Source organism: Sapajus apella, unplaced genomic scaffold (assembly GCF_009761245.1).
Source record: "Sapajus apella isolate SASKATOON/1434 unplaced genomic scaffold, GSC_monkey_1.0 scaffold102, whole genome shotgun sequence".
NCBI lineage: Eukaryota > Metazoa > Chordata > Mammalia > Primates > Cebidae > Sapajus > Sapajus apella.
This window is the reverse complement of record NW_022437042.1, coordinates 2643091-2665305: the sequence shown is the minus strand read 5'-3', so window position 1 is coordinate 2665305 and position 22215 is coordinate 2643091. Positions and strand designations below refer to the sequence as shown.

At 41.5% G+C, this 22215-nt stretch overlaps 1 protein-coding gene across 5 annotated transcripts in view; it reads right to left on the bottom strand.

The window, feature by feature from the left end:
- Positions 1 to 4683: 4683 nt before the first annotated feature.
- Positions 4684 to 22215, bottom strand: part of LONRF3 (LON peptidase N-terminal domain and ring finger 3) — a 43848-nt gene continuing 26316 nt past the window's right edge. For all 5 annotated transcript variants that reach the window (XM_032258351.1, XM_032258347.1, XM_032258349.1 and 2 more), the window contains 6 exons: positions 16117 to 16231; positions 13424 to 13545; positions 10366 to 10524; positions 9170 to 9332; positions 8014 to 8163; positions 4684 to 5131 (listed from right to left, as the gene is read on the bottom strand). In XM_032258351.1, the coding sequence (XP_032114242.1) occupies positions 4976 to 5131; positions 8014 to 8163; positions 9170 to 9332; positions 10366 to 10524; positions 13424 to 13545; positions 16117 to 16231 (865 nt within the window). In that variant the 3' untranslated portion in view covers positions 4684 to 4975. The remainder of the gene's footprint in view (positions 5132 to 8013; positions 8164 to 9169; positions 9333 to 10365; positions 10525 to 13423; positions 13546 to 16116; positions 16232 to 22215) is intronic.

The window sequence follows — 22215 nt, the reverse complement described above, 5'->3', positions numbered from 1 at the left end:
ATTTCCCTTCACTTCATTACAGTGCAAGAGTAAAATGGCTGCTTAACAAACAAATGGGAAACAAACACATACACAGTTGCCACTGTTTACGTGGCTTGCTTGATATTTTAATCCTGGCATTACTTACAAATGCATAAGATGATATAACTAGTTTATCTAAAATAAGCCTATGATGCCACATTGACATATTTGCTTTCCTTTTATTTCATTATTAGTGTTGCTTTAACAATAGATAAATGTTAATCAACTTTTAAAATTATGCATTAGCTACAGTGTTGCTTTGTAAACATCTGTTAAATCACGTTGGCTGCAAAAAAAATAATAAAAATAATAAAAAAAAACATTTTAAACAACAGCTACAGAGTCATGAAGCAAAAGCTTTAAAGTGACACCAGGAACAGAGATTACAGGCACTTATCTCTGGAGGTTAACTCAGCATGTTTGGAAATACACATTTGTAAGTGAAAATTTCTTCATTTCACCTCTGGATGTGCGTAACTCAGATTATTAAATAGTTGTACAGTGTAGCAAGGTGAGAGCTGTCATTCTAAGATGAATTGAATGTGTACATTTTATGTGGCTCCTTTTCCATCCTTTTCTTTGTACTCAGAAGGGGCACAAATTGAAGCCCATGCTGCCACTTTTTAGAACGGTCTTCTATCATAAATCAAAACCTCATTCCTCAGCCCCAAGAATGGGCTGAAAATCTCCCCTTATCCATTGTTTAGGCTGCCCTCCATTTGCATCTTTGTCACATACCACTGCTATGGTTCTGCCTTGAGGAGCAGAAATGGATGCGAAGTCAACATGTTGGGAACTCAAGGAATGAGTCCCTGAATAAAACTCCCATCTTGGAAATGGAGTTGGTGTGGGGAACACAGTCCTCCCCAATGCATTGCAGTCTGTCAACAGTATGCAATCTATTGACAGTAAGAGACCTCTGGGTGCTGTGAACCAGCCTCAGGAGCTCCGCCGCTCCAATGGCCAGTCACAGGGGATTATCTGAGCCCGGGCCAGCTCCACGGGTAGAGCTGGAAGTGCCACATGTGCAATGACTTGGCTTGCCCCTCGCTGCCGAGGCAGCACTGGGCTAGAAGCAGTTGGCCTTCAGAAAAGGCAAACTTTAAAAATAGTCATTCTCTGCCCCACTAAGTCAGGGGCAGGCACTCTTTTTTCCAAGTTGTCCACAGAAAATTGGTTTTTCATTTTCTACATTTTGCTGGTTATTTGCTAGCAGCAGTAGTACAGTACAAAGCAGAAAGGCATGATGTCTGCTTGCTACGTAGCATATATATATATATGTGTGTGTGTATACACACACACACACACACACACACAAACACACACACACACACGTACAGACATACAAAAATTAACCAAAAATAACCTAGTAGGCAAAGACTGGGTCAGTCATGATAGACAGAATAACCAAGTAAGTGGCACTATCTATGTTGGGGAAGTCTTATTTTTCTGGCCTAAACTTAGCTTTATGTCTTTCTTCTATATACCCTTCATTCCCAAGCTACACAGCAAAACCAATTTCCCAGTGTAAAAATGGTCAAGACCAATTGATTACCTTGTTAAGTTACATCCCAAAGAAAACCAAAGCTTAGCCTTGCATCCTGCCTTGCAACTAGACAAAGTATTTAACAGTGGAGGCTCAGTTTTCTCATCCATAATATGGGGATAATAACTGCTCTCATGATGTTGACAGGAGAATGATTTAATGAGCTCAGATATGTGAGAGAGATCACCTGGCTCAGTACCTGGTATATGGGGATCTCAGTACATTTTTGTTGAATGTGTTACTTTGGGCAACATAAAGAAATACCATCAACTAAGCACAGATGTCACAAATTGTAAACTCTAATCATCTGGCACAGGTAAGGTTCTCAATACATTTTGGGGAACAGGAGTGATAAGCTGGTGATTCTAATGGAGCTAGAACTTAAGGCTTCCATTCTATCAGAAATCCTAGGCTGGGCGTGGTGGCTCATGCCCACGCCTATAATCCCAGTGCTTCAGAAAGCCCAGGTGGGTGGATCATCTGAGGTCAGGAGTTCGAGACCAGCCTGGGCAACATGGTGAAACCCCATCTCTATTAAAATTACAAAAATTAGCCAGGTATGGTGGTGCATGCCTGTAATCCTAGCTACTCGGGAGGCTGAGGCAGGAGAATCACTTGAACCTGGGAGGCGAAGGTTGCTGGGAGGAGAAGTTGCAGTGAGCTGAGATCACGCCACTGCACTCCAGCCTGGGTGACAGCATGAGAGAAAGAAAAGAAAAAAGAAAAGAAAAGAAAAGAACAAAAGGAAGGAAGGAAGGTAGGAAGGGAGGGAGGGAGGGAGGGAGGAAGGAAGGGAGACAGGGAGGGAGGGAGGGAGGGAAGGAAAGAAGGAAGGAAAGAAATCCTAGACCTACAAGCTTTTTAGCCCTTACTGAAGTGGGAAAAAATTTTCTGGTATAGGATTGATCCCTATCTCTGACCTTTATTTGTTCTCCAGTTATTTCATGTTCACAAACAGATTTAACTCCCAAAATAATTATCTGTAAATCACCAAATTATGGGTCAAAAAATCAGTGGCATGGATCCCCCAACTAACTTTAAAGGGGTTTCAAGTGGATACTGTGTGTAAAGGCAGTGTTTTATACAAATGTAGGCTTTTGATGATATTCTATAACTACGACTAATCTAATAGTAGCTATTATTTCTTGAATGCATTCTAGGTGTGAGACACTGTGCTAATTGATTTATACATTATCTCATTTAACTTTTGTCACAACCCTATATGCAGAACTATCACTATCATTTCATAGATTAGAAAACTGGGGCTTGACAAAGGTTAAATCAATTGCCAGAAGTAACATATCTAACAAGTAAAGAAGCATTCAGCCCTTTTCTTTGTTGCATTTACACTAGATACCAAGAAACTACTCTATTAGGATTGTGTTATGACCACCTGGTCTGGGAACCAGGTAGAAGGGGGAGTCTTTTCTGTTCCTTGAGCCTTGTAGAGTTTGCTTGGGCAGAAATCATGCCTATACTTCCATCTATTTCCATTGTTCACCTGCCCAGACTAGCTCCAAACATCAAATCTGAAAAACACAATTTTCTGGCAATATAATGTCCATTAAGTGAGTGCAGAAAAGATCATCTGGTTTCTGCTTACATGAATCTTTTTTATGTTGCCTGGATCATGTCATTCTCCCTTTCCTGTTTCTAGCTACAGTTGGTGATGAGAGAAGTAATCATTACCCTCTCACCTTAACAGAGCAATGGGTTGTGAGTGAATGATGCAAAAATCATTCACTGTCCAAAATCACATGGTATAATTTGCATGAAGATACAAATAGTACAATTCATTTCCTCCCTGCTCTAATTGTTTCACTCTGCCAATATAATACTCCTGTACTCGTGGTACCTTGCAGGCTGTCCTGCCACTGAAGGACTCAAACTAGCACTAAGCAAGCTAAATAAGGGCTTACTCTTACTCCCCACCCTGTATTCTCCTGCTACGCTGAAATATTTCACCCATGCAACTAGGAGCAAGGCAGTACTTAGATAAAATAATTGTTGTCCAGGCTGGAGTGCAATGGTGCAATCTCGGCTCACTGCAACCTCCATCTCCCGGGTTCAAGCGATTCTCCTGCCTCAGCCTCCCGAGTCGCTGGGATTACAGGCGCACGCCACCACACTTGGCTAATTTTGTATTTTTAGTAGAGACGGGGTTTCACCATGTTGGTCAGGCTGGTCTCGAACTCCTGACCTCAAGCGATCCACCTGCCTCAGCCTCCCAAAGTGCTGGGATTAGAGACGTGAGCCACCATGCCCAGCCATCTGGTTTCTTTAAAAATATTATTAAAGGGTTCTATTCTATCTGGCTTATTTACATTTTTAATAAGAAAAAATCCTTCATCAAGTGTTTCTGCCCAGGTCTTGATCCTCAGAACCCTGAGGAGAGGTGTGGTATGAAGGCGAGTTGGGCATGGCTGTGATGTGCCAAACTGAACACCATTTCCTTTGAAGAGCTAATTATAATCCTGCCTAAAATCCCATTCCTAACTGCGCTGGGGAGAAATTAGATACACTTACAGTTAGACTGCTGGAACAAATGGCTATAATAAAAATAATTTTTTCAGCTTTGTTCTGTATTACACACAGAAAATGAAATATTTTACCTTACCTTGGCATATACCATAATCTAGGCCAAATCCCTTAAGTATTTTATACTGTTTAGTTCAAACAAAAAAAGGTGGACTCTGAAGATAGATGATCTTAGCATCATTCTGAACTTCTTTTAAGCATCCACTTGGATAGATATGGAAATGGTCTAAGAACTAGTGTCAATGCAGTAAAAAAAAGATTAAAGCAAAAACTGCACACTTCTAGTATTGTTATTTCCCCCTAGGTACACGGTAAACCACATCAATAAATAAAGCAATGGACTTTTAAATAGTTACAAACACACATGTAGAAAAAAAGAATACAGTAGTGCAAAAATAAATTATTAAAACAGAAAGAAGTATGCACATTATTTTACACAATGCTCTACAAACCTGAACCACTTGGAATGAGACCTCAAGTAAGTGAAATTATACAGCAACATTATTAGTATCTTTGTTTTCACATTTCAACCACGCAGTCATTGATCTATGAAAGAAGTAATACTAAAGCAAAACCCCTTTAAACTTTTGGAAATTTTAATGTTAAAATCAGATTATGTTTTTCTGGGCTCTTAAACACCTCTGCTGTTTATGCAGTTATGCAGCATGTCAAGAAGCATCTTAAGACAGAAAGTTTCAAATAGGTCACATTCTTTTGGTCTTTCTACTCAGTTTTTCTCTGTGATCAACAGCAGGCTGATGCCTCTGTTTGACACCCTTTTCTGATTTTATTGCAATTAGATATATTTACAAGAAGACTCCCCTCAGTGGCAGTGGGGAAGGTGGGAGGTCCTCTTCGGTAATCCACTCACTAGTTTTGGTTTCGGGACATGAAGGCCAGGACTCGTCGAATACCATTCAGTCTGTCCTTTAAGGATGTCATTGCTAGGAAAGGGAGCTGAGCTCGGCTTTCCAAAGGAAGAACTGCTAATGTCCACCAGCACCAGGCTGGGCCATTCGGGTTCATCTGCAACAGAAAAACACAATGGCATCATCCTATCCCCATCCAAGAACATCAGTCTGCAGGTTTCTAAATGCTCAAGGTAAAGACCCCAGGTAGAACGACTTTCGTGTGGCAGATTGCTAATTGCCCCTTATATCTATTTTCCCCCTTATTTTAGCAGGGCATAGAGCCACCCAGAAAAAAAGACTAAATTTCTCAGTTTCCCTTACAGCTAGGTGAGGCCATGAGACAAAGTTTTGGCTAATAAGATGTAAAAGGAAGTGACATGTGTAACCTCCTGGTCATGCTCTGAGAAAGCAGCATATGCCCTCTGCTGCCTTCTTTCTCTCCCTTTCCTGTAGCTAGAACATGGACATGGTGAGGATCAGCCTTCCTCAATCAAGAAGATGAGGGTGACATTCTAAGGATGTTAGAGCTTTGTGATGATGGAGCCTGGGTCCCTGAATGCTCTCATGGAATAGAGCTGACCTAGCTGCCCAGGACTTAGCCCCTCCATCTTGTTTAAGCACCAGTCATTTTTGGTTCTTGTTAAGGCAAACCAACCAATACCCTAACAGATACCCTATGCCTCCTAGCCAATGTGATTTTTACAAGCTGGTATCCACTATGTAGTCTCTTCCACTTCTAAGATTCTGCCGAGGTCCTTTGGACTGATGCATTTAACATGCAGGCCTTCAATTCCCATGACCCCTTGGCCTTTGCATGCCTTTTAAGTCCCCTCATTTCCTTGCTGTGGCTGAAGCAATAGTCCAGATATATCACGTCACTATACAGGGCCACTGCTATCTTCTCCCCTAAAACCAAAGGCTATGATTTACATTTCCAAAGAATTACAACCCACTTTGCAAAAATTCCAATTAGAAAACATTCACATCAGAAATACATTCTATCCCTAGATTTTATTTAATAAAGAGCTTTCCCATTCCACATAAATCCTTCCCCAAAATTCTGTTCGTAAGCAGCTTCCCTGGCACATGTTTTAGACATTGGGAACTTACTTTCTACTAAGCCTAAAACAAGCTTTCTGCCCATAACTTTCAGAAGGTTGGTTATGGAACTGTAGAGAACCATTCTGATCAAAGTGCCTATACCTGAAATTACTTGGCTCCAAACTGGTTCCTCTGAACTTCACCAAATCTCACTGCCTTCTTTGCTTCTTTGTGCCTCTAACTTCATTTGCATTCTGTTTTTCCCTCTCTGAAGTTGGCAACATGCTCTCCCTCCTATGATCAGTTCTGAATATTAGACTGATGCTCTGACCTTTCTTTCCCAGGATCATCAACAGAGATATTTCAGCTGGTGTTAACATTTGTGGCAGTTTCTAAGAAACCTCCTGACAGAACATTCTTATCTGTGGGACCACTGGGGATGCATCATTGGCTGGCGCAAACTGGGATGGGTTTGGGTTTTTCTTTCTTGTTGGTGCTGCTGCTGCCAAAGCAACATAATAACAGAACTAAGAAGAAAGGAAGTGAAACCCAAGATTTCAACTTTCTATGTCATTAGCCTTTATGAATCACACTGTAGCATCTGTGTTTTCCCCTGTTATCATTGCTGATCTCTATCTTTTGCCTGACTAGGGGAGAATGCTTCCCGGAAAATGAAGGGGAACATTAAGCTTGATCGTGAGCTTGCTCAGAGGTATATGCTGCAGTCCTGACTCACCATGGCCCAGAGCCAGGAGCTGGGTCACAGGAAGCACTAACTGGCCTTTCTCCCTTGAAAACTCATGATGCCTTTGCAGGGAGGAAAGGAGCCACCTTTGTGGTCTGAGGAAAGCGAGACATTGCAGTTCATTAGGGAGCAGACTGGTGTCTTAGAGTCTCAGAATGCAAAAGGAAGAGGGGGCTTTAGTACCTGCTTCATGTCAGGGACAAAGTTGAAAAAAGAAATGAGATCTTCCCAAGGTCATACCCAAGGTCATTCACAAGGTAAGCAGGTCAGAATATGTATATTTCGATTTTTCTTTTGTGACAGAGTTGGGGATGAGCATAAGTAAAGAATCAAGGAAGTTCTGGAAGTGTTGATACAGGAGAGCCAGCTCAGAGCATAGGAAGAGATGGTGGTGAGGAAACATGTGGTTAGGATATCTCCAGCCTTGTCCTAGAAAGGAAGTATTACCTGATTTATGCCAGGCAAGCAAAGCTTGGTGAAACTTAACCATCTGCACTCACCTGGAGAGCTTCTGATCTGCAGCTTGATCTTGCAAATGGGCCTATCCCCCAGGAAGAATATTGATCAGTAGAAACTAACAAACTACTTCTAGTATAACTCAACCAACAAGTAAATTTAATGATAGGGTCAGTTTTCTCAGGAGCTGTTCAGCCCTGGTGAAGACAAGAGCAAGGGTGTAGACTTGCAGGGCTAAGCATAAATAGAGCAGGGCATGAAAAGTTTCTGTGGTCTTGCAGTTGTAATCTTATAAGGGTAGCTGGCCCTATCTTTGTTCCCAAAGCAACGAGGGAGAGGGTTATGAAGTTCCCTGAAAGCAGCAGCCTTTGGTCTCGGCTCCCAGGACACCCTTCTCTTAATTCCTGGCCTTTGCACGTATGTTGTCACCCTAACATTACCATGGTGTGAATGTGGACTCCCATGGAAGGTTCTTCTGTTGGTGGGATCTGTGTTCCCATTCCGTTATCTTACTTAGCTCTCAAAACCTGCGTTGGATCCAAGTTCCTACTGCTTTACTTTAGTTACCCCAATTGTAACTTGGGATCTTTTTGGTCTTACTCATGACACACTGTGCAGCCAAACACCACCAAATTTAATCCATCTTCCTCTCTGCATTCGATGTGCTGAATGGTAACCACATACCCATCTAAGCACAAACACTACGCACTCTCTTCTGGTGGGGCAACCCATTTAAAAAAGACATTTTTCTATACCTGGGGATCAGCATCTTTCTCCGGCATGGGACCAAAGTGATTGAGTATCCGATTCTTTAGGGATGATTTGAGCGAATGAAACCACGATGACGCTTGCTCATAGACACAGTTATGTAATCCCATGAGCTCAGCACAAGCCTCTCCCTGAACCTGAAAGTATCAAAGTGGAAGTGAAACATTCTGTACACTCTCCATCACTCCCTGGAGTCACTTTTGACACCTGACTCACTTTGAGCATCCATCCTGCCTCCTGATGGGAAGGCTCACCCATCCAGCTTTCTCCTGTGCTTGATGTGAAATGCCCCTTAGTCAAGTGCTGCACAGTGTATAGATACTGCTGAGCATGGAGGAAGGAGAAAGGTTCAGCTGGGGATTAGCTGAAACAGCAAAACATGCAGAAAACCAGACATTCAAACTGGCCTGAGTGGAGGTATGTGGTTAAACCAGGTTATGCTGGTCCATGCCTTTGCCCTTTTCATTTTTACATCTGTTTTCCCATTTCTTGCTGGAAAAGACACAGGAGTGTGTCAGTTTCAGTTTGTAACTATCTTGGTCAAACACGTTTACTCAGTCATCAGATATTTGTTAATCTACTATATAACAAATGTAAATATAAATGAACACAGGATTATTTACCTCTTCTTCCACCCATTTGCTCAGAAAACCAAGGATTAACTAGATGTGTCATCTTTTCTGCCTTATGGGATAATGGATTATTGGGAAGGGCTCTTAGCCAGGTTATATATTTTTAAACACAAACCCATGTGTGGATCTATAATTATCTCAAAAGAAAAAAGTTTAAAATATACATAAATCGATAGACAAAATATATATGTATAGATCCCACCGTGGATCTATTCCTTGGTATCTTTGGCAGAGACTTAACTCTCAGGCTGAATGGGCCCCGGGGTTGGTCTAGGATAGCATTTCTTATGCATGAATGAGACTCGGCAGCTAAGCAGAGTCAGGACAATAGATGCTGTCACTGCCATTGTGCAACTGGACAGCAATCCAGCAGCATTCAATGTTGCTGCAGCAATTTGGTGTGAAATCCCAAGGCCCACAAGGGTTCTGAGAAATCCTTTCCCGACTATCTTTGTGTATCAAGTTACGAGGCTAGCCTGGCTTTGGGATTCTTGGCAGTGGCCACCCTCACCTTTTGGTCTTCAATGTATTCAATGTCAGCTGTGTTGTAGCCATCCCGCTGGCTCTGATGCAGCACCCTGAAGCGCCTCTTGCCTATGCTGTCAACCACTGAGCGGCCATCGGCAAAGAATTGAACATTTCTGATCTCTAGGATGCAGCCATATTCTGCAAACCTGTTTATTTAGAATGGAGTCAAGAGAATAGATCCTTGATGAGTTCTGTTTCCCTGGCCTGGCCCCCAGCCATTTCTGTAACCCCATGCTGTGGGCTCAAGGGACTTCTGCCTATTTTCCTGTCCCTGGATTTACAACTTCAATTACACAACAGGCAGTGCCTGTGTGAAAAAAAAAATCGTAATGTATTTTATAACTGCTACCATTTATTGAGCACATACTATGTGCCAGTGCTATAATTTAATATTTGTCTTCTCTACAACCCACTTTGAAATTTAATGGCATTGTAGCAATATTAAGAGGTAGGACATTTAAGAGGTGATTAGGCCTCTACCCTCATGAATGAATTAATGCTGATATGGTGGAAGTACAGTAGGGTTGTTATCAATATAAAAGGGCAAGTTTGATCCCCCCCCTCGTTGCCCTTCTGCTATGCCCTTCCACTATGTTATGATAAAGGAAGAAGGCCCTTGCCAGATGTTGGACCTTGATCTTGGACTTCCCAGCCTCCAGAACCATGAGAAATAAATTTCACTTGTTCATAAATTATTTGTCTGTGGCATTCTGTTATAGTAGCACAAAACAGACTAAGGAAGCCAGGAACTGTGCTCAGCGTTTTATGTACATTATTAACTCACCAATCTTCCCAGCAAACCCAATGAGGTAGGTACTATTATTATACTCACTTTACAGATAAGGAAACTGTGATACAGAAAGGTTAAATAACTTGCTCAAACTCAAACTTGTTCCAAGGCTGCAACTATAATATGAATGCAGGCAGTTTGACTCCACAGCCCACACTCTTACAAAACAAGTTTTATAATATATATCACTTGTTTAACCAAATATTAATTTTTTTTCCCTAACCCTAACCCAACTAACCACCAAAGGGACCCTGATCCTTACAAATCCTCATATTCTTCAGTTGGCTAGACCTCATGAGTAGGCCTCCCCATCTCCTGGGAGTACCCCAAAGTAAAACAGAAATCCCTCATTATCCCACCTCCCTTTGCTCACATGGCTCCTCACTCACCCTCTGACAGGATCTCCAAGGCACATGCCAAACTGTCTCGTGCCCGTCTCAATGCATCTACGAATCATCAGGCGGTAACAAGGCTCAAAGATGTGCAGGGGACAAGGAACAGTAGGATAGGCCATAGTACACACGAAAATAGGTACATTCTTATTAAGGCTGTCAGAAAGAGCAAATGACAGGAATCTCAAAGCAATCGGACAGAACACAAAAATGTTGGTCAAATGTTAGCATATGATACCCCTGGGGGAAGGCAAAGAGACATCAAGTTTGTTTTTTTGACACTGTCACTTGCCAAAGAGACACCAAGTTTTGACGGCTAATAGCAAAATATTGAAATGCAATTGACAGTGTGAGCTGAGTCCCATTAGCTGATGCAGAGGTTAGCCTAAGGTCTAAGAAATTAAAATTGGCATTATACATATTTTAATTTGACTGAAGAAGTTATCTAGTATCTTAATATTGTGGGTGATAGCTATACCTCATATGTTTTCTTTCTTTCATGCTCTCCACTCAAAACAATCTCTTTAGGAGTTTTGCAGGCTGCATAGGGAAGGTTGCTGATGATAGAAGTAGACTCAGCAATCCAGAGGGATGGCGGGAAATTCTCTGTAAGGTCCCTAGGGCATCTCAAATTTGCCAGGCCCCCCAAAGAATCTGCAAAGGAGGCCCAGCTGATAGGGGGAAGGACCAAGAGATAGACAAGAGTAATCCAGCCCAGTGATGCTCAAATGCTTCTTGCATCAGAATTACCAGGGGGTCTTAAATCAAGAGAACTTAGACACCACGTTCGTTACCAGAGATACTGATGTGTTAGCTCTGTAATTGGGACCCAGGAGTCTCCCATTCTTTTCTTTTTCTTTTGTTTTGTTTTCTGCTTGTTTGTTTTTGAGTTTCACATGTCAATCTATCGCCCAGGCTGGAGTGCAGTGGCACTATCTTGGCTCACTGCAACCTCCACCTCCCAAATTCAAGCGATTCTCTTGCCTCAGCCTCCTGAGTAGCTGGGATTACAAGTGTATGCCACCACACCTGGCTAATTTTCGTATTTTTAGTAGAGATGGGGTTTCACCATATTGGCCAGGCTGGTCCTCAACTCCTGACCTCAAGCAATCCACCTGCCTCGGCCTCTCAAAGTGCCAGGATTACAGGCATGAGCCACTGCACCCAGCCCTGCCTTTCAATAAGTACCCACAGAGATTTACATATACAACCCGTTGGGGAACCAAAACAGAGCCAGCTCCTCTGGGATAGTTGTCTTCTTATATCTCTAGTAAATCTAACACAGGAACATCTGAACCTAAACCTATCAAGAGATATGAGACCACCTGCCCAAATCTCAAGAGGATTAAGTTTAGGATTCATTTACATAGAAAGCCCTAATACATCTCAGTATTTGGTGTTTTTTTTAGATGGAGTTTCACTCTTTTTGCCGAGGCTGGAGTGCAACGGTGCAATCTCGGCTCACTGCAACCTCCGTCTCCCGGGTTCAAGCAATTCTTTTGCCTTAGCCTCCCGAGTAGCTAAGATTACGGGTATGTGCCACTACATCCGGCTAATTTTGTATTTTTAGAAGAGACGGGGTTTCTCCATGTTGGTCAGGCTGGTCTCAAGCTCCAGACCTCGTGATCTGCCTGCCTCTGCCTCCAAAAGTGCTGAGATTACAGGCATGAGCCACGATGTCCAGCCCTCAGTATTTGTTAAGACCTTAAATGAGATTTGAGATGAGGCTTTGAGAGACTCAATGCTAATTTACAGATCAGAAATAAAGATAAAGATGCCCTGAGTAGTTCCAATGTAAATTAATGAGAAAAACAGATTTCTAGTTTCTGAGAAAAACATTATTCAAAGTGAGGAGTGCATTCAAACAAGCCACTGGCAGAGTTTATGAATGTTCTCTACACAATGGGCATGAAATCAGAACCATTTTTTGCTGTCACGAACCTGTCTGGAATGCTGTTAGGATTCTACTGGGGATGGGGAGAGGGGAGGGCAAAAGCAAGAGAGATAGAAATTAGTGACTGCCTCCTGCCTTTTTCTGCTAAGGGAGCTGTTCTTGCAGCCAGGCAGGGCGCTGAGAACCTCACTGACGCCTCTGCTCCTCCCGTTCACCTCTCACATTACCCGTACATGGCAGAGAAAGCACTTAACAAGTATCAGTACTTTTACCATTAATTAAGCGCTTATTATGCACAAGTTCATTTGATCTTCGTAAGTCCATTAGGCGGCCAGGCACGGTGGCTCACGCCTGTAATCTCAGCACTTTGGGAGGCCCAGGTGGGTATCGCTTGAGGTCCGGAGTTCAAGACCAGCCTGGCCAACATGGTGAAACCCTGTCTCTATTAAAAACTAAGAAAATTAGCTGGGCATGGTGATACATGCCTGTAATCTCAGCTACTTGGATGGCCGAAGCAGGAGAATGGCTTGAACCTGGGAGGCAGAGGTTGCAGTGAGCCAGGATCACACCACTGCACTCCAGCCTAGGTGACAGAGTGAGATGCCATCTCAAAAAAAAAAAAAAAAAAAAAAAAAAAGAAGTCCATGAGGTAAGAACTAAAATTATTGTCAAGCTACAGATAAGGAAATTAAGGCCCAAAAAGGTTAAGCGACCTGCCTGAAGTAGACTGGTCATGAAGTAGACTCACTTTGAGGTAGAACTGGGTCTTAAGCCTGGTTCTGGTTGACACCAAAGTTCTCAACCTCATAGCGACTCCTTATATATCTGAAAACAATCTTTTAGACGTTTTGTTAAGTTCCCCTGATTAAGCTACTCCAATTTACTCTTGCCAACAATATCCTGTTACTGGGGCCAGGGCGTATCCTCTGGTTTCGCTTATGCTTCTTCAGGAGTATGCTGACATGTTTAAGAACTGGCTCTCTGGGTGCAGGGGAAGCCTTGGTTTGTAGCACTTGCCAATTTCTATGGTGTACTCTCACCATGGCCAATTATCAAGCAACTAGTATGATATCACTAAGTGGGAAGCTTGGAAGAAATGTGCACATTCAGCTCTCATGAGCATCTATGAATGAAACAAAACAGAAATATGCATATACATACTTAGAAAGTTCTTCCATTTCCTCTTCATAAAGCTTCCTTCGTTCCTTCAGTTCTTCTGGAAGGAATTTAGCTATTAGCTCCTCCATTATTACATTTTTGCTGTATTTTCTTGATGCCAAGCACTATATGGGGGAAGGCAATTAGATAATATGCAGTCATCAATAAAATACTTGTGATGCAATAAATATACTAGTTAAATGACTCACATATTGGAGTAATCTGAACCCACGAATTAGCAGCTGATACCATCATAATAATATGTATTTTCTGGATGCTGGAGTTTCATTTTTAAAAAAACATACAATTCATTACCTTTACAATTAGAAAAAAGTATTTTAACAAGGGGGTAAAACCTGCATTGAAGTTTTTATCACTGAAATCAATTTTCAGTTTTAACACTGAAATCAAGATCATGTTCTTGTCCAAAAAGTGGGGCAGAGGGGGATTCTTCACTTTCCATTTTTTGATTATCGTGTTTACAAGCTCACAGAAGTGGTCTCCATCTGGGATATGCTCAAAGTTAGTGGCCAAAAATTTCAGGGAACTAAACAGCAACTTTCAATCACTGATCCTTTCCTGCCCTGCCCCACTCTCAGCCTAACCCAATGCTTGGCTTCTGAATACTGTCAAGTCTATATTATTTTTTCTCTTTTAATTTTAGTTTATAAAAACACAAACAGCTAAATATTGGTGATTTCATTTGTCTATTTGCCTTTCTAATATACCATCTAAGTATCACTGAGATTAAAAGTCATGACTTCAAGAACTGGACTCAGGCTCAATTGTCACCGTTACTGTCCTCCCAAACACCCCTGCCAAATGCATGCCCAGGGATGCTTAAGTAGTGGGTATTTAACGATGTGAATCAAACAAGTTAAAACATCTGCAGAGAACTGCTCGCTATGGAAATTACCCCTACAGACCCAGCAGGGGGAGCGCCTGAGTATAAAACTGTTGGCTTCGGACAATGTTCCTTTCTTAGTATGGGCTGTGTCTATTCTGCAGTGAACATGATTGGAATACTTAATTCTATGTAAAATGGTGCAAGTGTGACCCTATGTGAATACACAGAGATAGATGAGAATATCTTCTAGCCCCCGAGTCTGAGACCCTGTAGCATCTGTCTCCAGGATGCCTTATCTGCCAGTGCCATTCCCTGGCTATGGGAGAATCAACTGCATTTCCCAGCCCCAGTTTTGGGGGATAAGCAGTGACTGAGGAGGTAGCCAGCCCAAAAAGCAGGTGACTCCTCTGCTGATTTTAAAACAAAAGGCCAGAAAAGGCACATACTAAAATGTTAAGTAACAGTGGTTTTCTCTAGGTACTGAGCATATGGGCAGATTTTTCTTCTTTCCGCTTAACCTGAATTTTCCAGTCCTACAACAACATAAATGTATTATTTAAGTACAAGGACCATGGACCTCTCACCTGCAATCAGGCCAGCAAATACTACTCCTTTATCTAGGGAAAGGTATGACATTGACCCTACTTCCCAATCCCAATGCATACCCTCAGGGCTATCAGTGATGATCATTTCACTCCATTCCCTTAATTTAAATACTGGGGTGACAGTAAAGCTCAACATGTGACTTTTCTGGACCTGTAGTCACCTAGAGATGGCCTTGCATCTCCAATGTCCCCTCAGGGATGATAGGGGTAAAGGAACATTAACACCAATTGTAAAATGTGGCACACAAATCCCTGAGGGAGGGAAAACAAGATGGATTCTCAGGTCTTTTTCTATAGGAAATCCTTCCAGTTCACTTGAAAAACAAAGATGGGAGTCTGTGTGATTAGTTTTAGAGAATCTGGAAGCCCTAGAGGGCTGCTATCTGCTAAACAGGCTTACTGCAACAGCTCTAGGGCTTCCAGATACAGTGACTCCGGAGGGGCTGGATAACAATGAAGTTCTGTGAGGTTCTTCAGGGGCCTTGGGAGCTGTTATCTTCAAGCCACAGAATAAACATTGATGATAAGGGAACATCAGGGCTGATCTAGTCCAATCCTGGAGGGGACAAAAGATTTACTCAAGATTATAGTGTATCAGGTGCCACAGTGAGATTAGAAACAGGATCTACGTATATCACCTATTTAATACTTTTGTTTCCAACCCAAATTAATTTCCATACTTACACTGCATAAAAAGCTACAAGTTGCCTCATTTTCCTAAAGGACTTTATGGAGAAGGGGACAGTGGCTATAAGACAGGAGACATAGGCCTGGCACGGTGGCTCAGGCCTGCAATCCCAGCACTTTGGGAGGCTGGGGCAGGTAGATTACCTGAGGTCAGGAGTTCGAAACCAGCCTGACCAATATGGTGAAAACCCATCTCTACTAAAAATGCAAAAACTAGCCGGGCATGGTGACGTATGCCTGTAATCCCAGCTACTCAGGAGGCTGAGACAGGAGAATTGCTTGAACCCAGGAGGCGGAGGTTGCGGTGAGCTGAGATCGCACCACTGCACTTCAGCCTTCAGCCTGGGTGAAAGGGCGAGACTCTCTGTCTCAAAAAACAAAACAAAACAAAACAAAACAAAACTATAGAGAAATAGATGGTTGGAGGGAGTAACGTGCCCTACACAGTGCAGTGGCTTGGGGTCCAATTGAACACTGTCTTAGTGCCCAGTTTCAAACAAGCTAAACCAAACAAGAAAGAAATACCGATTTAAACCAAACAAGAAATATTGATTTACCTGTGAAAGACCATCTTTGCACAGTGGACACTTTGCGTTGTGATCTAGGCATCTTTCCAGGCATTTTAAGCAAAAAGTATGCCCGCAAGGTGTTGTGACTGGCTCATAAAATAATCTGAAATTTAGGAATCAAAATGGAAGAAAATTGCAATAAGACCAAAAATAAAAGAGTGACTCAAAGCTAAGGTTTTAAAACATTATTTAGAATATTTTAGGGTGGGGGAGGAGTTCTTTTTCAAAAATCACTGTTGTTGTACTTCAGATAAACACTTGCCTTTCATTTTGGAGCTGGATTATAATAATACATTTATTAATGTTTAGGGCATAGGTAGATCATTTTGTAACATCGATTCTAGTCTATCTCTTCTGGGAAATTCAGATTTTTTGCCCTGTCTGGTCTAAGAAAAATAGAGATTAATGCACAGAGTGTCTGAATGAATTCCATTCTGAAAATATTTAGCCAACCTGTTCATTTGAGTATATGTAAACACACAGATACACACACACTCACTCTCTCTCTCTCTGTCTCTCTTACACATTTACCCATTTAAGCACTTTATATCCTATTACCATGGAAAAAAACTTTGTTTGCTAAGCTTGCTTCCTCTTTTCATAAAAGCAATGTTAATGCCTGAAGGATCTCAAAATTGTTTTTATAGAGGCAGGAGAATAGTATTGCTGGTGTGCTTACTGAAATAGACTAGATATGGATCTATATTGATGCATATACACCCATATACACATACATACAAATGTGTACATACATATGTATACATACATACACTTCAATTCCGTACTATTTTAATTGCTTCGAGAGAGCAGGATGTTTTCAAAGCAATTTGGGAATCCTTTTATAAAGCTGTTCTGTGCCTTCAGAGATTCATGGATTTGCTTTGCTTTAAAAAAAAGGCTCACCTGCAGCGAGATCAGTGAGTGAGGGTAGCTGAAGATGACCATTGACGAGTAGGGCTTGCACTCACCAAGAGGAGGAGCACAGGAAGAACGGAAAGACCCCTGCCTGACCAGCCTATTTTGATCTCAGGAGTGTTCAGTGGCAAGTCAGAGGCTGCCAGCTGCACGGCTCCCTCGTGTGGCCAGGAGGTGCACCAGCAGCCTGGCCAGCACTGCCAGGCTGAGCAGAAGAATCAACACGTCAGTTGAAAAGTACTAGAGAAGAAATTGAACCCACTAACTAGAATGAACCTGAGGTCCACAGGGGTTGAAGTCACTTGTCTAAATGTGCACAGCCAACTGTTGACAGATGAAAGTCTATCCAACTTCCACTTCCAGTCATGTCCCTATTCTATTACAACAATAATTCTCTTTTTAAATTTTTTTTTTTTGGAGAGAGGGGGTTTCACCGTGTTAGCCAGGATGGTCTCGATCTCCTGACCTAGTGATCCGCCCGCGTCGGTCTCCCAAAATACTGGGATTACAGGCTTGAGCCACCGCGCCCGCCCGACAACAGTAATTCTCAACTATTGCTGTGCATTAGACTCACTTGGGGAGCTTTACCTTTAAAAAGCCTTATTGGCCGGGCGCGGTGGCTCCCGCCTGTAATCCCAGCACTTTGGGAGGCCGACGCGGGGGGATCACGAGGTCAAGAGATCGAGACCATCCTGGCCAACACGGTGAAACCCCGTCTCTACTAAAAATACAAAAATTAGCTGGGCGAGGTGGGGTGCGCCTGTAGTCCCAGCTACCCAGGAAGGAGGGCTTAAAAAGGGGCAAGAGGAAACATTCAGGAGTGATGGGTATGTTTCCTATCTTGATTGTGGCGATGGTTTCATAAATGTGTACATATGTCAGAACTTATAAAATTGTACACTTTAAGTCTGTTCCATTTATTATATGTCAATTTTGCATCAATAAAGTTTTTTGTTTTTTGTTTTTTTGAGACAGAGTTTTTCTCTGTCGGCAGGCGCCAGGCTGGAGTGCAATGGCGCCATCTTGGCTCACTGCAGCCTCCGCCTCCCGGGTTCAAGCAATTCTCCTGCCTCAGCCTCCTGGTAGCTGGGATTACAGACACAAGCCACCATGCCCAGCTAATTTTTGTATTTTTTTTTTTATCAGTAGAGATGGGGTTTCACCATGTTGCCCAGTCTGGTCTTGAACTGATTTCATGATCCTCCCACCTCAGCCTCCCAAAGGCATCAGGAATTTTTTAAAGCCTCATGGTGGTGTACAGCCAAGGTTGAGGATCACTGTATTACACAATCCCACTAATCTCTGCATAGGCAAACTTTCTGTATTGGTCTTCAAATATCAGTTACCTGTGGAGCATTAAAAAAAACATACATGGTGAAGCTCCACTGGCTAAAGTTCCAGATTCAGCAGGTCAACGAGACAAGCAGAGATGGGATATTTTTAACAAGCCAGTGGAGGTCTGGAGTAGGAGAGAGACTTTTCATATATTCACCTTTTTGGCATTTTTTGAATTTTATGATTCTGTTTAAAAAGTACTTTCACAAATTAATTAAAATTAATAAATTGTAGTTATCAAATTAGCCAAAAAGCAAAGTTGTTTTTTTTAAAAAACGAAACAAAACAAAACAAAACTATTCATGATGGAGGTCCCAGTGCACTAAGGCAAGAAAAAAATATATGAGAACTGGAAAGGCAAAAACCAAATCTGTCATTATTCCCAAATGATATGATGATGAAGTTGCAAAATCTAAAAGAATCTACAAATTATTATTAGAATAAGAATTAACAGAATTAACAAGGTTACTAAATAGACACACACGTGCACACACAATTATAGTTCCATATACCAGCAATAAATATTAGAAATGCCATCATCTTAAAGATAACATTTACAACTGTTTTTAAAAATCAAATGCCTGGGAAGAAATCTTACAACAGCCGTAGGAGACCTCTATTGGAAAAAGCTACAAACACCTCATCAAAAAAAAATTAAACAAGTAAGTAAGTCCCAATAAAAAATCTCAAGCTATTTCATTTGTTTGTTTTTGTGGAACTTGACAAGTTGATTTCTAAACTTTATAAGGAAAAGCAAAGGGTCAAGAGCCAAGATACGTCTGAAGAGCAATGATGTGGGAGGACTCACTCTACCAGATAACAGAACATATAAAGCTGGGGTGATTAAAACAGTATATGACTAGCACAAGGACAAATAGAGACATGGAATAGAATGGAAAGCCCAGAAACAGGTCCAGACGTGGATTCTTGATTTATGACAAATGTGGCACTTCAAAGCAGATGGGGAAAATTTTTCAATACATAAATAGCATTCTCAATAAATGGTATTAGTAGAGTTGGCTATCTATAGGGGGAAATGGAATTGGAGCATGTCTCACATCATCTGCAAAAATCAATTCCATGTGGGCTGTAAAAATAAATGTGAAAAGCAAAACAATAAAACTTTCAGAAGATGAAACAGCCAGGCACAGCTGCTTGCATCTCTAATCCCAGCTACTTGGCGGGGAGGGCTGAGGCAAGAGGATCACTTGAGACCAGGAGTTTGAGACCCCGAGTCTCAAATAAATTAATTAGTTAAATAAAAGTAAATAAAGATAAAATAGGAGAATATCTTTATGACCTGAAGGTAAAAAAATGAATTGTGACACAAACTCTACCTATAAATGAAAAGACTGATAATTTTGACTGCATTAAAATGAAGAGCTTTTGGCTGTGAGCAGTGGCTCATGCCTGTAATCCCAGCACTTTGAGGCTGAGGTGGGTGGATCATCTGAGGTCAGGAGTTCAAGATCAGCCTGGCCAACAGGGCAAAATGCAGTAAAAATTAGCCAATCATGGTGGCACGTGCCTGTAATCCCAGCTGCTGAGGAGGCTGAGGCAGGACAATCGTTTGAATCCAGAAGGCAGAGGTTGCAGTAAGCTGAGACAGCACCACTGCACTCCAGCCTGGGTGACAGAGCGAGACTCCCTCTCAAGAAAAGGAAGAAGTGCTTTTAAGTTCATCAAAAAATGTCATTAAGAAGGCAGAAAGGCAAGCCAGAGTAGAAGAAAGTATCTGCAACACACATGACTATCAAATAACTTGTATCTAGAGCATACATAGAGCCCCTAGAAGTCAGTAAGAAAAAGAGGGAAGCCAACAGAAAATGAACATTTATATGCACCAGTAGGTGTAAACAATGTTTATAACAATGCTGCCCATGATATCCCCTAACTAAATACAACCCAAACATCCATCCATAAGAGAACTGATAGACTGCGGAAGATTCCTACAGTGGGATAGTATATAATAATGAAAATTAACAAATTTCACCAACATGCAACAACTTGGATAAATCCTAATATTGAGTAAAATAAGCCAGATTGAAGGAATAAACTCTGGATGATTCAGTTTACATAAAGCTTTTACACAGGCAAAACTAGGTTGCATCACTTGGAGATACATATATGGGTAGTAATGCTATAAAGAGAAACAAGATAAAAGTCAAGATAGTGGTTCACGATAGGGAGAATAGTCCTGATTGGGAAGAGGCAGACGGGCAGCTTCTTGGGTCCTGGCAATATTTCTTGAACTGAGACGGGTTACATAAGTATCTTCTCTACAATATTTTGTTAAGAGAGCATATTTATACTTTCTGCACTTTTCCACTGTGTATATTTCACAATTTAAAATGTTTTGCAAAAGTGTGATTTGGAACCACTGCTGTGATCTAATTATCAGAGCAGCTAAGCCAAAATATCTCATTTCCTTGGTAACTTAGTCCTGTGAATCTGAATGCCTCATATATTATTTGATGGTACTGATGATGAAGATTATTGATGAATCTGTATCTACAAATAATATGCAAAACTATTTTTTCTGAGAATTTCACTATTAGGCCTATTGTTCATTTAAGAATGTAACAACATAATCTATCTAAAATAACAAAGATATAGCTGGCTAATTAATTACAATAAATACTGACATTTAGTGAGCAGATGAATAAAACACACCCAAAAGGGCACAGCAATGTCTTAGCAAGAGCTATGATTAAAATGCCCCTGACTGAGTGATAGCAAACACAAATGCGGCCACAGATGCTGCATAATTATTGCCTTGAAATAGTTCAAGGTTTAGATGCTTAGAATACATCACACTTTTCAATACTCACTTCTATATTTAGGGCTACTCTGCTTCTCTGCACGGCCTGAGTAAAGTGACTGGAACAGATGGAATATATTTCTCTGGCTGTATTTATTAGTGAGTCAATACTTCACTTTGTATATTAAGAGGTGGTAATTATGATTAGCTTCATTTTACTACTGGGAAAATTTAAACTCAGGCGGGTTAAATAACTTGCCCAAGATCACACAGCTACCTGGTTAAGTAGCAGGGCTTTGGGATGTAAAGTCAGATCTGACTCCCAAGCCCATCTTTCTCCTTCACTCTATGATACAGCAACAACTATGTGTATGTATTTCTGCATCCAAATAGACATCATCCATTTACATGTAGATGCACACACTCATCCGCACCCTTCTCTCCCCCACTTTCTGCTCTCTCCCTCCTTTTGAGAAAGAGATGGGGGTGGGGGTGGGGGGGGAACCTGACTAGAATTCCTTTTTATTTACCACTTTAGGTAACAATTTCAGAAAACATCTCCAAGAGGTATTTATAAATCAGAGCAGGGCCAAATTTTCTCACACAAAAAAATTTTACATTGTTACAGTGATGGAGTAAACAACAGCAATAATAAATGCTTGCAGTTTGATGTCAGCCAGGATAAAATGTTTGTCTTGTCTGGAAATAGCTATCTTTTCCCACCAGTTACATCCTTGTATTGTGTTCTCTTCCTATCAAATGAGAGCAAAAAGGGAAGGAGAAGGAAAGGAGGGAGGGGAGAAGGAGAGGGAGAAAGAGAGAGAGAGAATGAGAGCGAACTGACTCCTTAACACCCAGCTACTTGAGTAACTAAAACTAGGTTAAATATAACGATTCTTGTTAGAATTGACAAAGAGGTCACTGGGACATTAGATAACTGGTTCAAATATCAAACATTCTTACTATACATCTCAAAATGTTCTTGTCACCCTAAAAGTTCTGCTCCACAGAAGCCTCAGAGGTGGCCCCCAACAGATAGGATAGCCACACAAGGGAAAAATGTCAAAGGAGGATTT